This window comes from Tasmannia lanceolata, unplaced genomic scaffold (genome assembly GCF_043159265.1).
Source record: "Tasmannia lanceolata isolate RefF3 unplaced genomic scaffold, GAP_Taslan_0.1 ptg000011l, whole genome shotgun sequence".
In the NCBI taxonomy this organism is placed as follows: domain Eukaryota; kingdom Viridiplantae; phylum Streptophyta; class Magnoliopsida; order Canellales; family Winteraceae; genus Tasmannia; species Tasmannia lanceolata.
The window spans coordinates 24868091-24881181 of NW_027518688.1; the positions used below are offsets into that span (position 1 = coordinate 24868091).

At 37.6% G+C, this 13091-nt stretch overlaps 1 protein-coding gene across 1 annotated transcript; it reads left to right on the forward strand.

Annotated features, from left to right (window-relative positions):
- Window positions 1-7578: 7578 nt before the first annotated feature.
- On the forward strand, window positions 7579-9562 carry LOC143886307 (phytoene synthase, chloroplastic-like). The gene is made up of 3 exons (XM_077390248.1): window positions 7579-7814; window positions 8140-8332; window positions 9109-9562. The coding sequence occupies exons 1-3, from the start codon at window positions 7591-7593 to the stop codon at window positions 9376-9378; spliced, it is 687 nt and encodes a 228-aa protein (XP_077246363.1). The 5' UTR covers window positions 7579-7590; the 3' UTR covers window positions 9379-9562.
- Window positions 9563-13091: the final 3529 nt, after the last annotated feature.

Here is a 13091-nt window from a genome sequence, read left to right on the forward strand (position 1 = left end):
GTTGGAATTGTGTTATGGAAAATGCATTAATTATGTCATCTTCTATTATTTGTAAAAAATGACAGCGGCTAAGAAAATTATACCAAATTTATAAAAACAAGAAAGACATGGTGAGTCTAAAGCAACTATTAAAATTAGGAAATGTTTACCTAATATATTATTCCCTTTATGATTCGTTACTTAGTAGAGATTTATAATCTACTTGCATATGAAAGTCACTTGATGTTTCTTAATGATATAATGCTATGTTTGCGATGCACTCATTATTTTGTGATCAATTTATTTGTATTGTGAATGTCTTGAGTAAAAAGGGAAGGTCAAGTAGTTTATTTATTTATTTCTTTCTTCCTTTATTATTTTGATTTGTGTTGAAAACAATATTAATACTGTGTTGTATAGGGCGATGAAGGCGCTAGCCCAAGCCCACCATAGGGGACTTGCTCAGTCCAAATAGCATTCCCCTCTTTCATTTACAAGACTTGCCCAGTCTTTTAGATGTATACCCTTGAACTTTAGAAACCCATTCATTGCCAGGGCGATGAAGGAGTCATCTAGAGCCCTCTTTTAGGAGACAAGCTATGTCTCGGCAGAAAATCAAACCTTTTGGAGATAAGCTCTGTCTCATTAGTGAGTCGCACATTAGGAGACTGCCTGAGTCTCTCAAGCTGTTGTACCCTCACTAGAAGACCAACTTGGTCTATTAGTTGCCTCTCCTTGCATCATTGCTAGGGCAATGACAAGGATATTTGGAACCCACCTCTCTTTTAGAAGACCTGCCTAGTCTTATTAGCACCTTTCCTTGTCTCCCCTTTCTCTAAAAAGACATGCTTTATCTAGATAGCACCCTCTCATATAGTTATCAGTTTAGAAAGTCTTTCCATTAGCCTTGGAATCTATCCTTAGCTAGAGAGTCAGTCCTATCATCATAGGGGTTGTTAGGATTCTGCCCAACCTCCCACCAAATCATGTGATTTTATCCGCTCTTGCAAGGTATAGGATGCTGTCCAACCCTTGCAAAGTTGTGTTTCCGTCATTTTTCACCTGCAAAGAATAGGATGCTGTCCAACCTTTGCAGGATATCAGAAGTCGGTCCTCCCCTTATGATGATAGGATTCTGTCCTCTTGTGTCAAAAAACATCAAAAACATCTGAAAAACCAAATATCTCAAAAATCTTGAGTCCCTAGGAGTAGTTAGGAAATCTTTTTCCGAACTACGTTGGCTTGATCCCTTTCAACAGGGTACGTAGTGCAGCTTGGGATCCACATCCCAAGTCCAGCCAAACCTTTAAAAATAAACATTTCAAACCTTTCAAAATTACAAAAATATTCAAACCCTTTTTCAAAAAGATCTTCCCCTAGAGTTAGGAGTCTGTCCTAGCTATTTAGGGTGTTTTAGAGTTAGGAGTCTGTCCTGATTTGTTGATATGGTGTGTCCTGTCGTGTGAGTGTCCCTAGAGTTAGGAGGCCTCGAGTCGATCGGTTAGACATGTAGTCGAACCGATGGCTAGACTAGGAAACATATAGTCAGCCCATGGTTTTCCTTAGGTTGCACAGCCTAGTTACACATAGGATGTAGGGCCCACCTGCATTAGCTTAAGGCTAACCAACTTGCATTAGTTAGGGCATATAGAGAGTCCTAAAAATTACAATTCACTTGAATTTAAGTAATCGTACAAAAAGCTTTAAAAATCAGTCGAGTCTAGTGGATTGAGTCTAGGATAGCGGTTCTAGATGGTTAGGCATAATAGTTTAGAATAAGGCATCGAACTACGTTGACTCCGATTCTTCCCGAGGCCGGGATACGTAGAGCAGCTGGGATGGACGGCCATCTTGGTCCGAGTCAGGTCGCATTAGAGTTAGGACTCATTTTGTCCAGTCATGTATAGAATTGAATTGTGTTGTATGTTTTGCAGTGTTTTCTTACTTTATTGCGCAGACCTTATACTTTTTTGGTGTGTCATGCATGTGTTTGTTCATCAGAACTTAGACACCCATTAGGCATGTCACTTATAACCTAGCTATGCTTAGGTGACACATGTTTCTTTTATTTTATCTTGTGTGCCTTTGATTTCATCTCCGAGACATGCATGATTAGATAGACGTCTTCTCGGAGATATTCATTCCCATTCCATATGATTTTCGCCCAAAACTCTTCAAAATTATTAAGTAAATGGCATAAGAGACCAGGTGTTTGCACTTGGGCGGATGAGGTGCTCTTTAGACCTTCCGAATTCGTAACCAGGCACGAACCTTATTTTATATCTCTGGTTATCCGTTGCAACAGAGCATAGTATGGGATCCAGGGCCCATTTGCCGTTTTCCTTGGATGGCGACTCTTCTTTGTTTAAGGTACGCCTCGAATCTGGGCTAGTCCCCGAATCGAGAGGTATCTCACCTTTGTATCGCCACTCATGCTGTGAGGGGCATTATTCTTTCGAGAGTTCCTTGGTAGAGCTCTCCATTCACGTGGATGATCCATAGAGACCTGAGCGCGTGGGGGGCATGTCCCCCACCGCCGCCCCTCTCTCGGATCGGGGTCCACAGTAGTCATTAATACTAGAGAGAGGTGGACCCAATGAAGACAAGAGGGGGATTATATCGGTGCAACCACCTTATAAAATCTCCCATGGAGAGTACAATTATAAGGTTTTAAATAACATCGGTTCTGAAACAACACAAGAAGATGATATTTACGTGGTTCGGCAATATGCCTACTCCACGGAGAGATCTCTGGTTTTTTCTTTCATATAAAATTCATACACATACATCATTCTTATATAGAGAATGTATACAATAATCATGCTCAATCACAATCAGATCCCAATCAAATCTGATCTTGCTCAATCAAATCCTCTAGCAAAGGCAACAATGGCATAACGGTAAAGAGGGTGAGATGGCAAGAGGCTGAATTGGAAACATGTAGAAATGGCAAGGGATACAAATGGCAAGAGCATCTCACGCTCCAACAGGTTCCTACCATAGTACAGGGTATTTAGTAGCTAAGAAGAAAGTTTCATTTATTTGAAACATTGTAAATGTGAAATTTCCTGTAACTAGGGGTGCAAGTTTGGCCATGTGAGCCCTGACCCACCCTGAGCCCGAACAGGGTCTGGGTTGGATTTTCCAACCCTAAGGGCGGGTCGGGGTTCATTTTTAAGGACCTGACTCAGGGTCTGGTCGGGTTCAGGGTTGATACCTCGGGTCAGCTCGACCCTGTTTTATATTATAGAATTGAACCATCTGTGCATATTTCTTTTGTTATTGTTTTCTATTACCTTGCATTTATGTTCCTTTAGATTATTATTATTAATTGTTTCTGGTGCCCGTCATGTTGTTGAATTCATATTGTCTTATTTTGTTCCCTTTCTTTGTTTATTGATCATTTTGTTCTATATGATATGTGGGTGCTTTATTTTTGCACTCTTAACAGGTATTTGCATTAGGGTCAATTAGGGCTGGCCCGGTCCAATCAGGGCCAATAGGGCGGGCCAGGGCCTCGCTGAGCCCTGCATGGCGGGCATTGGGTTGAGGTTTTTTGGCCCTGACTAAGGTTTAGGGCGGGTCAGGGCCCAAATAATGGGATCCAAGGTTGGGCTAGGGTTTTGAAAAACCCGGCCCAAGCCGACCCTGTTGCACCCCTACCTGTAACTATTAAACAACTTATAAACGTAAAATTCTTTAAACACCTTATACATGTAAATTTATCTATTGCTATTGATGTAAATTTCTTAATAACTATTAAGATCGAATTTTGTGATAAAACATGTCTTTTTTGTGTGAATAAAAATTTATTTAATATAATTGGAACCTTACATTTGTAATATTTTTAATAAGTTATATGCTATTTAATAACATTTATAGGATTTTAACTAACCTTAGAGGACATTAAAGCCTCTTAGGAAGCCATGAACTTCATCATTTCTAAAGCTATTATGACTATATTTTACAAATAATCATATTTAACTTCAAAAACATTTGCATATTTGAAATTTTTGTGGGGCCTGGGATGGGAAAGAGCAAAATAGTGACTGTTAGTTAAGCTAGGCTGGGTTCCCTAGGTTATTAAAATGAATCATACTCTAAACCAAGGAAAGAAGTTGCCTCAGACACAGACACAGAACATCATGACATGCTTATATGTTTATAGAATCAAAGACAACTAGGTTGTTGACCATCTAGCAAAATTTTCCATGGAGAGAAAGTGTTTGGATGATGATGCTTTGGCAAGTTCTTTGCCAGAGTTCAGGTTATGTAGTCTCTCTTACTTCTCTTATTCAAGTGGATGGATAGGAGCCACCTTCATCTATTGATATTTGCGGATATGTCTAAGAGATTCAGGACCTTCTTGAAGGATTCCTAACTCAATTTCAGCATGTTAGGATTTCTGGCTCGATGTCAGCATGTAATTTTTTAAGTATAAATGATTAAATAACACCATCTCTGATGGCTTAAGCTTCTGCGGTTATTGGTTGTTTCACATGGTCCTGGGGTTCAAACCCAGCAACTCTTTGATATTAAAAATTAACGTGTACGACCAACACAGAAAAGAGGGGCCGCATGTGAGGGGTAGTGTTGAAGCATAAATGATTAAATAACACTATCTCTAATGGCTTAATCTTTTTGAGTAATTGGTTCTTCCACAATAATATCAGATTATTTGAATATTAACCCTATGATATATTGATTATCATCTCGAGTAGTAAGTTTAAGCTTGTAAGGCCGTGAGAATTTGAGAGAGAGAGAGACTACAACCTACCTAGACTTGGATATATTACTACAAATAAGATTGCAACTATCTTGTTAAGATAGGGACCTAGGAGAAAGAAACTATAACTAAAAAAATCTAAATATCCATAAAGATCTGGGATCCTCACGATTCTGAAGATCCTAACACCCTCCCTCAAACCCAACAATTAGGGGTGTCAATGATCCATGACGGTATAATGGATCATCCAAATCTAAACTTAAACGGACAAGATCTAAACACATTACCAGGATCCATGGACACATTTTGGGACCTTATGGGATCCAAAATTATTACCAATCAGATCTAGGGAACTAACAAAAGTCTGTGGGATAGTCCTAAATCTGATTTTATTATATTATTTTACAAAAATTCCCTCTAATTTTTATAATTTTAAGTATTATTTTAGAGGTATTTTAGAAAAAATGTCACGCATTTTTTAGAACGATTCCTATTTTTGGTATGTTTTCATTCATTTCTCTCAATACTCAAGTCACCCTCTTCTCTCAAGAACACTCCAAATCCAATCAGACCAATAAGAGATTTGAATGGATCATGACTAAGACATTAGTGGACCCGATCCGAAGTGGATCCGTTGACACCCCTATCAAAGGTGAGGAATGAAACTTGAGCTTGTCACCAAACAATTGTGGCCCTAGCTAGCCAGAAGCGCGTAAAACAAGTAAAAATTTCTCCGAAGAAGAAAGAAAAAAGTTTCTTTGATTTTAGAAAAAAAACACGAACCCTACAAACAACCCCTTGCACATATGTATGTATAAACATCCCAACTCCTCCAAGAAGAAATCAATCTAGGCCATTGATCTAATCGAACAACCATTACTAATTCCCTAACAAATAGCTACCATTCCTAGGACTCAAAACCCACTCACGATCAACCACTTTGACAAAAACGTGAAGAGTTTTTTCTCTTTAGATTTGTATAGGTTGAATTCCTCCTCGCCACATGCAAAAGAGATGTGGGCTGCTTGGCTACGCCACATTGAAAATTATACTGTGGAAAGTCCCCTTAGGTGAAGCTATCAGCTACTTGATGTGCTCTAGGAAAAATGAACTTGTAAGTAATTCTAGCAGCATGGTATTTACTCAAGGGTAATCGACTTCAATATGTTTCATCCGAGCATGAAAACATGCAAGTTGCAATGATTTAGTCGCAGTGGATAGTGAGGCGAACTTCAAACAACAAACCCAATTCTCATATATGGAACTAGTAAAAAAAACCTTGCAATGCACGCAGCTCTATCTGATACAGTTTTGAGGTATCCTGTCGACATACAGCTATTTTGTTACTTCTTTTCATAGCTTTGAATACTTCGAAGTATATCAATTCCATCCATTGTATAATAATAATTTAGAAAATTGAGATGAAAATTTTTTACTACGTTTTCTCAACTGGAATCAATTATTTTTCATAGAGTTCAGGAGTTTTCAAAGAGTGCCCATCTGGGTTTCTCTTTGGAAAGGTCAAATAATTACCAATGGGTTGTGGATTCCAACATATGACACAAAGTTACAAATTTTAATGAAAACAGGTTTGCTCAGTATCATCGACCCGAAGTCCTTTTATTGTGCTGTTGTATCAGGGTAGGTTAGATATTTTATGGAATCCATCACTATTTTCTCAAAACTGCCGGACCAACAATTTGGAAAGACGTAGGACATGTGTAAAAATTTCATGAAAAAAAAAACTTTCTAACCATGAAAAAAATTTCATGGAATAAGTTTTTACCATGTGTAATAGAAAAAAAAAACATAGGGAAGAGAGAGATTGATTTGAGAGGTGGTGAGTGAGGAGAGCAGGGGATGGGGTTGAAAATGAGAGAAAACAAAAATCCTATCTTAAGCAGGGAATTTTTTTTTTCTTTGTTTAACAACCCCATCACATGTTCTCCTCACTTAACAGCTGTTGAAGCCGAAATCTGTTTCACGTGTTGATGGACGGTAGAGCTTAAATCTGTGATAAACCTGTGCTCACAGATAGCACGTTAGGGGTACCGGAGTGCCGACTCCAGGAGACCACTTGACGCTCAAGTCAGAAATTGACACATAGGAGAAGTAAGCAATGAAACTAGAAGGTTATTGATGCAGTGCCAACATGGCAGCCATGTCATGCCTAGGTGGTTTTGGTGGAGTTCCAAGGTGCAATCCATCATTAATGTTGCTGGCCCGTTTTGAACCTGCTTTTTGAGCTTCTAAATGGAAGAATTATGGAAAGTGGTAAACTACAAAGTTGTAGGTCTCTTTGAGATCTTTCCAACAAGTATTTGTGCTTGGAAATTGGATAAGAGAGTAGAAAGTTATGGCAGTTTTGGTGGACTGAATCTGTGGGTTCCCAAAACAGTCAAAGTTAGTGAGTTCCAATGCAATTAATGTTATGTTAGTTCCTAAGCTAGCTAGTGGATGATCTTGAACGAATTTGCTTTGGTTTTCTTTTATTTAAAGAGTTAGAAACCATCTTTAGAGGGGATTTTGGATGTTGATAAACTTATGTAATTGATGGAATATCAATTGGGTTGAGCTTTGCTCCCATTTTCTTCTTCTTCTCTAAGTTGTGTTTTTGTGTTCTAATTTTCTTCTTCTTCCCTCTTAAGAACCCGCATTAGGTGTGTTAGAATCATGAAATTGAATTAAGGCAGCATTTAGCTTATCTTAGAAAATCAGAATCCCAATGTTCATGAGCATTTCATTCATAGTATATATTCCCTACATTCCTTAGAGGAAAATGTCCTAATTTCATTATTTTCCATCATCCTTCGCAACTGTAATGCCCATAATGTAATTGACTTCTCATCAATTCTAAATTTCTTCTCTTTCAGCCATTCGAAGACATGATTGAAGGAATGAGGATGGACCTTGTGAAGTCAAGATACATGAACTTTGATGAGCTCTATCTATATTGTTACTACGTAGCTGGAACTGTTGGTTTAATGAGTGTGCCAGTGATGGGTATAGCTCCAGATTCACAGGCAACAACAGAAAGTGTCTACAATGCTGCCTTGGCATTAGGAATTGCAAATCAGCTCACCAATATTCTTAGGGATGTTGGAGAAGAGTAAGTGAAAATTCATTGAACTATCTTTCTACCTCTATTTGTCCTTATGCTCACCTAGCTAGTTAACAAACTTTTTTTTTTGAAGAAGGATAACTATATTCATAGCAAAAAAGATATTATAGATTCACGTCAATGGGGAGAGAGGACCCACCCTCAATGCCCCAGATTTAGTCAACTGATCCGCTAGATCGTTGGCACTCTGAGGAACATGAACAAAAGATAGAAAACTATCGTTAATCATAGAACTAGTCTCATCCAAAAAACGTAGTTATCTCAATAAAAAACTATTTCTTTTTATTCTTCTTATGGGTTTTTGTGTGTTCAGTGCTAGAAGAGGAAGGGTTTATCTGCCACAGGACGAGCTGGCACAGGCAGGGCTTTCGGATGATGATATATTCGCGGGGAGGGAGACGGACAAATGGAGGAGCTTTATGAAGAACCAAATTAAGAGGGCTAGGATGTTCTTCCAGGAAGCAGAGAAAGGACTAACAGAGCTTAATAAAGCCAGTAGATGGCCGGTAAATTCAAAATACACCTCTGTTTTTTCATGGAACTAACACACTGTAAACTGCACAAGAAAACTCCCCAAAAGCCATTAGAAATCTAAAGGTCTTTATTTACAGATAAAGCTTACTGTCCTATAAACCCAAAATTCTTTAGATTGTAGACTTGCAACCTTAAGTCATTTATTACCAAAGTGCCCTCACCTTTATGTTGCCAATTTCTAGCTCCATTTATAGTTGTAAATGTAACAAAGTTGTTTTTCACCATCTAGACATTATAGGGATGCAAACAAACATACATACATACCATAAAACCCGAAATGTAAGCTTACACATACATACCTACATACATATAGGCCACTGATATTGGCACTACCATGTTTTAATAATTGCACAAACTCAGCCTGTCTTTTCTTATCTAATTGGCTTCTGAAAGCTTTTTGGGAACTGTAAGAACTTTTGACTGTTGCTTAAATAATAAACGACAAGACGAGTTAGTGCAATTATCAAAACATGGTTGTGCAAATATCAGTAGCCTAAATACCCCCACTCAGACTGCAAGTTTTCAATCCTATTTATGAACTTATGTACCATTTGTTTATGAGATTGATCACACACCCATCAGATCTCAAATTTACAACCCAATTATACTTTTGGAGGATCGGAGACTTCCCCAATTCAACATATCTAAGGGGAGCACCAAGTAGGGCAAATAAAACAAGCTTTTTGTATAATATGAACACATATGATGGAATGACTAAAACAACATTTATGACCATCTCTTGCTACAGGTTTGGGCTTCCTTGCTTTTGTACGGCCAGATTTTAGATGAGATCGAAGCAAACGATTACGACAACTTCACAAACGATTGCCTATGCAAAATCTATGATGAGTCCTTCAAGAACACTGTCGAGCCTTGCAAAAGCAGGATCACAGTAAGAAGCAAAAACCAACATCATCACCATTATTATCATCATTTTCTGAAGAAGATTGCAACCCCTCTTCTTATATGCATTACATGGAAATATTCTCAAAGAAAAATAAGTAATTATATGTTGTAGTAAACTAGAATGAGAAAGGAATTTCTACCAGCATTTCTGGCAGTGTTCTATTCTTTATTTTTTACTTGTCCTCTTGGTTATGTGATTTTGAAGGGGGCAGTGAGAAATTGGTCCCATCAATCTAAAATTGTATGTGGGACTGTAAACATCTATTTTTCTTCTAAATCTTTTCTTTAAACATTAACAGATATGAATTCTGTATCTATAAACCCGTCACATGATTTAACAAAAAAAAAATCTTCTCCTCATGAATAAAAACTAGTCACTGGTCAACAGACCCATGTGTGAAACAACCGATTTCTCCAAAAGCTAACGCTGTTATTTAATCGTTTATACTTCAACAGTCTCTACTAGGACTTTTCTGATGAGTTGTTCAAGGGTGTTACAATTTCTAAAAAAAACTGTTAACAAACAATCAGAATTATAGGGGTGCAACTTGGGTCGGGCCAGTTTGAGTTTTTTGGTAAAAAATGAATTGGAATCAACCCGAACCCAACTCTATTTAAAGGTAAAAGCTCAACCTGGATTCCAAATAATCGACATGATCGGAAAAGTGTTTAGTTAAGTGAAGAATGCCATTATCAAAACAAGACAGAGGGATGTCACTTCCCTAAATAGATAATTGTGAAGGACCACATTCCATTCTCTCAACAAATCCTCAATTAAGCCTTATAAATGATCCCCAAGCAGCCTTTCTCCCCAAGCAGCCATTGCCCTGTGTACTGTCTTTTGACAATAGTAACAACTAATAAGTGATCATTGCAAGGCCCTTATCCAAATAGAGGAATTGTTGGGGCTCTACTATATCTTAGGCAAGGTGAGAAAATTCATGCACACACCCACAAGAGAACATTGGGTAACAGTCAAAAAGAATTTTGCACTACTTGAAAGACACCATGACTAATGATATTTTTCTTAGATCATCCTTTACCAATAATCTTCCAAGTTTTCATTGATGCTGATTGGGTCGATTGCCCTGATGATTGATATTCAACTTTGGGCTATTGTATCTACTTTCTCCCTAATCTCAATTATTGGAGCTGTTGTGAAAACCCCTTACGTGGTTCAGCAAAGCCTACATTCACAACAGATGCAACGGGAAAATCCACTATAGAAATAGGAGATTACAAGAGAAGATGTATTTTTTTATGACATAAGGTATCCCCACCCCATTTTAGGGCGGGACTAATCCCTATGGATGCACGCAATCACCCATAAACCATGGGCATCGGGTTTACTACAGGGTATTCGAACTCTTGTCACTAGGGAGCATACCCATGACTTTAAGCCAAAGAGCCACACCCATTCGGGTTAACAAGAGAAGATTAGTATCTCTCACCAAAACCCCAAGAAACAACCCTAATACACCGTTTTTCCCTTTTTGATCTCAACCCTCTTCTTAAAGAACAAAGAAACCAAAAATAAGCCCTAAAACCCCTTTTATATAAATCGGGCCAAAACTTACTCGAATCGGGCTGAGATCACTTAATTAAAACGGGCCATATCGTACTTTTAATAAAATGACCTATTTAGGCTGTGGCCCATCTAATCGACGGTTTGGATCATCCTATGGTGCGGGCCATATAGTACTTTTAATAAAGCGAGGAGTGCCCTCATCATTATACAGTAGTGCTTATAACATTTCCCTATAACAATCCTATTCTTAGTGGGAAAGCTATTGTTTTGGTCTTTTTATATCAAATCTCAAGGTTTTTGTCAGAAAGCCGCAATCGTCATGGCTACTAACGAGATCATCTCCAACTCACTGGAAATCTTATTTTGTTTCATGGGAGAAGAAAAGTGATTTGTGAGGTAATCTTGTATTTCAGTATTTTTATGTGGCCTCTTTATATTTTTGGTAAACCTAAAGTTTTGAGCAAAGAACTTGAGGAGAGGAAAAATGGTACAATATTATGTTGTCTTAGCGGATCCCTATCTTGGATTTGTCCTGTAGTTTTTTTTTTTCTTCACAGTAAAGGGTTTTTCATGAAAATTTGGTGCTATGGTTTGGTTTGTGCTGCGCTTATTATCTTTCTAGCGTTCTGATTTTGCATTGTTTATTTGTGGGTGATTTATTTTCCCAGCATTCTCGCATATTTGTGGGTTGTTTTGATTGTTTGATTCAAACACTTGTAGTAAGGCCTTGATTCCCAATAAGAAATTAGTTTTCCCTTTGTGCAAGAAGTCAAGAACGTGTCACCAATGAGCAACTTTATGTTCAGTTCCCTACAATTCACCAAGTTGTTGAGATCATGATTAAAGGACCCCATCCAACCAGATTCAAATATTTAAGGGCTTGTTTGGATGAGGCATAGACTCAGAGAGAAGTGGAATAAGAAGTCAATAAGGAAGAGACAAGCATTGGATTTGCCTGGAATTACCTCGGAGAATGGTGGTAAGTAGTGTTTGGTTGCACGGCATAGACCCAGAGTAGGGGAATAAGTAGGGGTGTCAATATTTAGAAAGGGAAGAGAGAGAAGGACGATAGAGAAAGAGAGAAAATATCATTCCTAAGATTTTTCAAGCAATATTCTACCTTTTTTGGGGGCAATTTTGTTTGAAAAATATAGAAAAAGCAGACATACAATAATTTCCTAGGAGACATCCCAAGGAGTCTCCGAGGAGTTCAATGCAATATTGGGAAACGAGGAATGACATCCCAAATTCCAACCGAATGATTTTTTGCAACCAAACACACCCGACAAGCTCACCATCGTGGATAGACCCTTTCACTTGAAGGAGTGTGTTAAATTATACATGAACAATAGACCTAGCAGATGAATTTTAAAAAAATAATCTCCGACCTTCCACAAGTGATCTGACGTTGTTATGGACATTTTTAGGGCCCGTTTGTTTTAGAGTCTGAGAATCAATTTTGAGTCCAAAACTGATTTTTGTGCCCAAAATTAAACACAAATTTGAATCCAATAATTAGTATTGGACTCAAAATCGATTCTCAAAATCCAAAACAAACAGCACCCTTTTTTAACTTAGAAGTCATCTTGGAACCCGGGGCAACTCCTTAAATTTTATTAATAAGAATAAAAGATACAAGAAGATGGCATAGAACCTTGCCTCTAACCCATAATTAGGGGTGTAAACGGATTGAATTTGAAGCGGATATGGCTATATCCGAATTCGATAAAAGTATACACTACTCGAATTCGGATTCGGATTCGAATTTGACGGATATTTAATATCTATTACCGAATTCAATTCCGGAGATATTGTTCGAATTCGTATATTATCCGTATTCATTTATCTGGTAAATTTGAACATTTTATTGCAGCACTTTATCTTTCTTCTCTTTCTTACTCCTCGAATAAAAATTGATCTGAGTCGTCCATTTATCATCAATTACCTTGATGGCCCTTTTGCTTTAGAATTCTCTAGAAGCTATGCCATCTTCTTTCAATCACCATCATCCATTTGTCTCTTTCATCCTACAACCCACATCTGTTGCTTCATAAAGAAGCCATGTTAAACTCCAAGAATGCCCTTAAAATGAGAGATTACTCCATTTCCAACCCAAAACACTTTTTGTTTTTGTTTTGTTTTTCAAAAAAGAAAATTTACTTTTCTTTTAGAAATAAAAGATAGTGTGCCATTACTAAAAATAAATTTTAATGATATTATTAACAATAAATAAAAAAGATGTACTTCTCGGATTCAGATGTTAAACGGATCGGATATACCATTTACTAGATTCGCAT

Excerpts from the sequence above, each read along its gene's own strand:
- LOC143886307 (XM_077390248.1), top strand. The coding sequence starts at position 7,591 with ATGATTGAAGGAATGAGGATGGACCTTGTGAAGTCAAGATACATGAAC. Across the intron at positions 7,815-8,139 it reads CTTAGGGATGTTGGAGAAGA|TGCTAGAAGAGGAAGGGTTT; the intron begins GTAAGTGAAAAT and ends TTGTGTGTTCAG. Across the intron at positions 8,333-9,108 it reads ATAAAGCCAGTAGATGGCCG|GTTTGGGCTTCCTTGCTTTT; the intron begins GTAAATTCAAAA and ends CTCTTGCTACAG.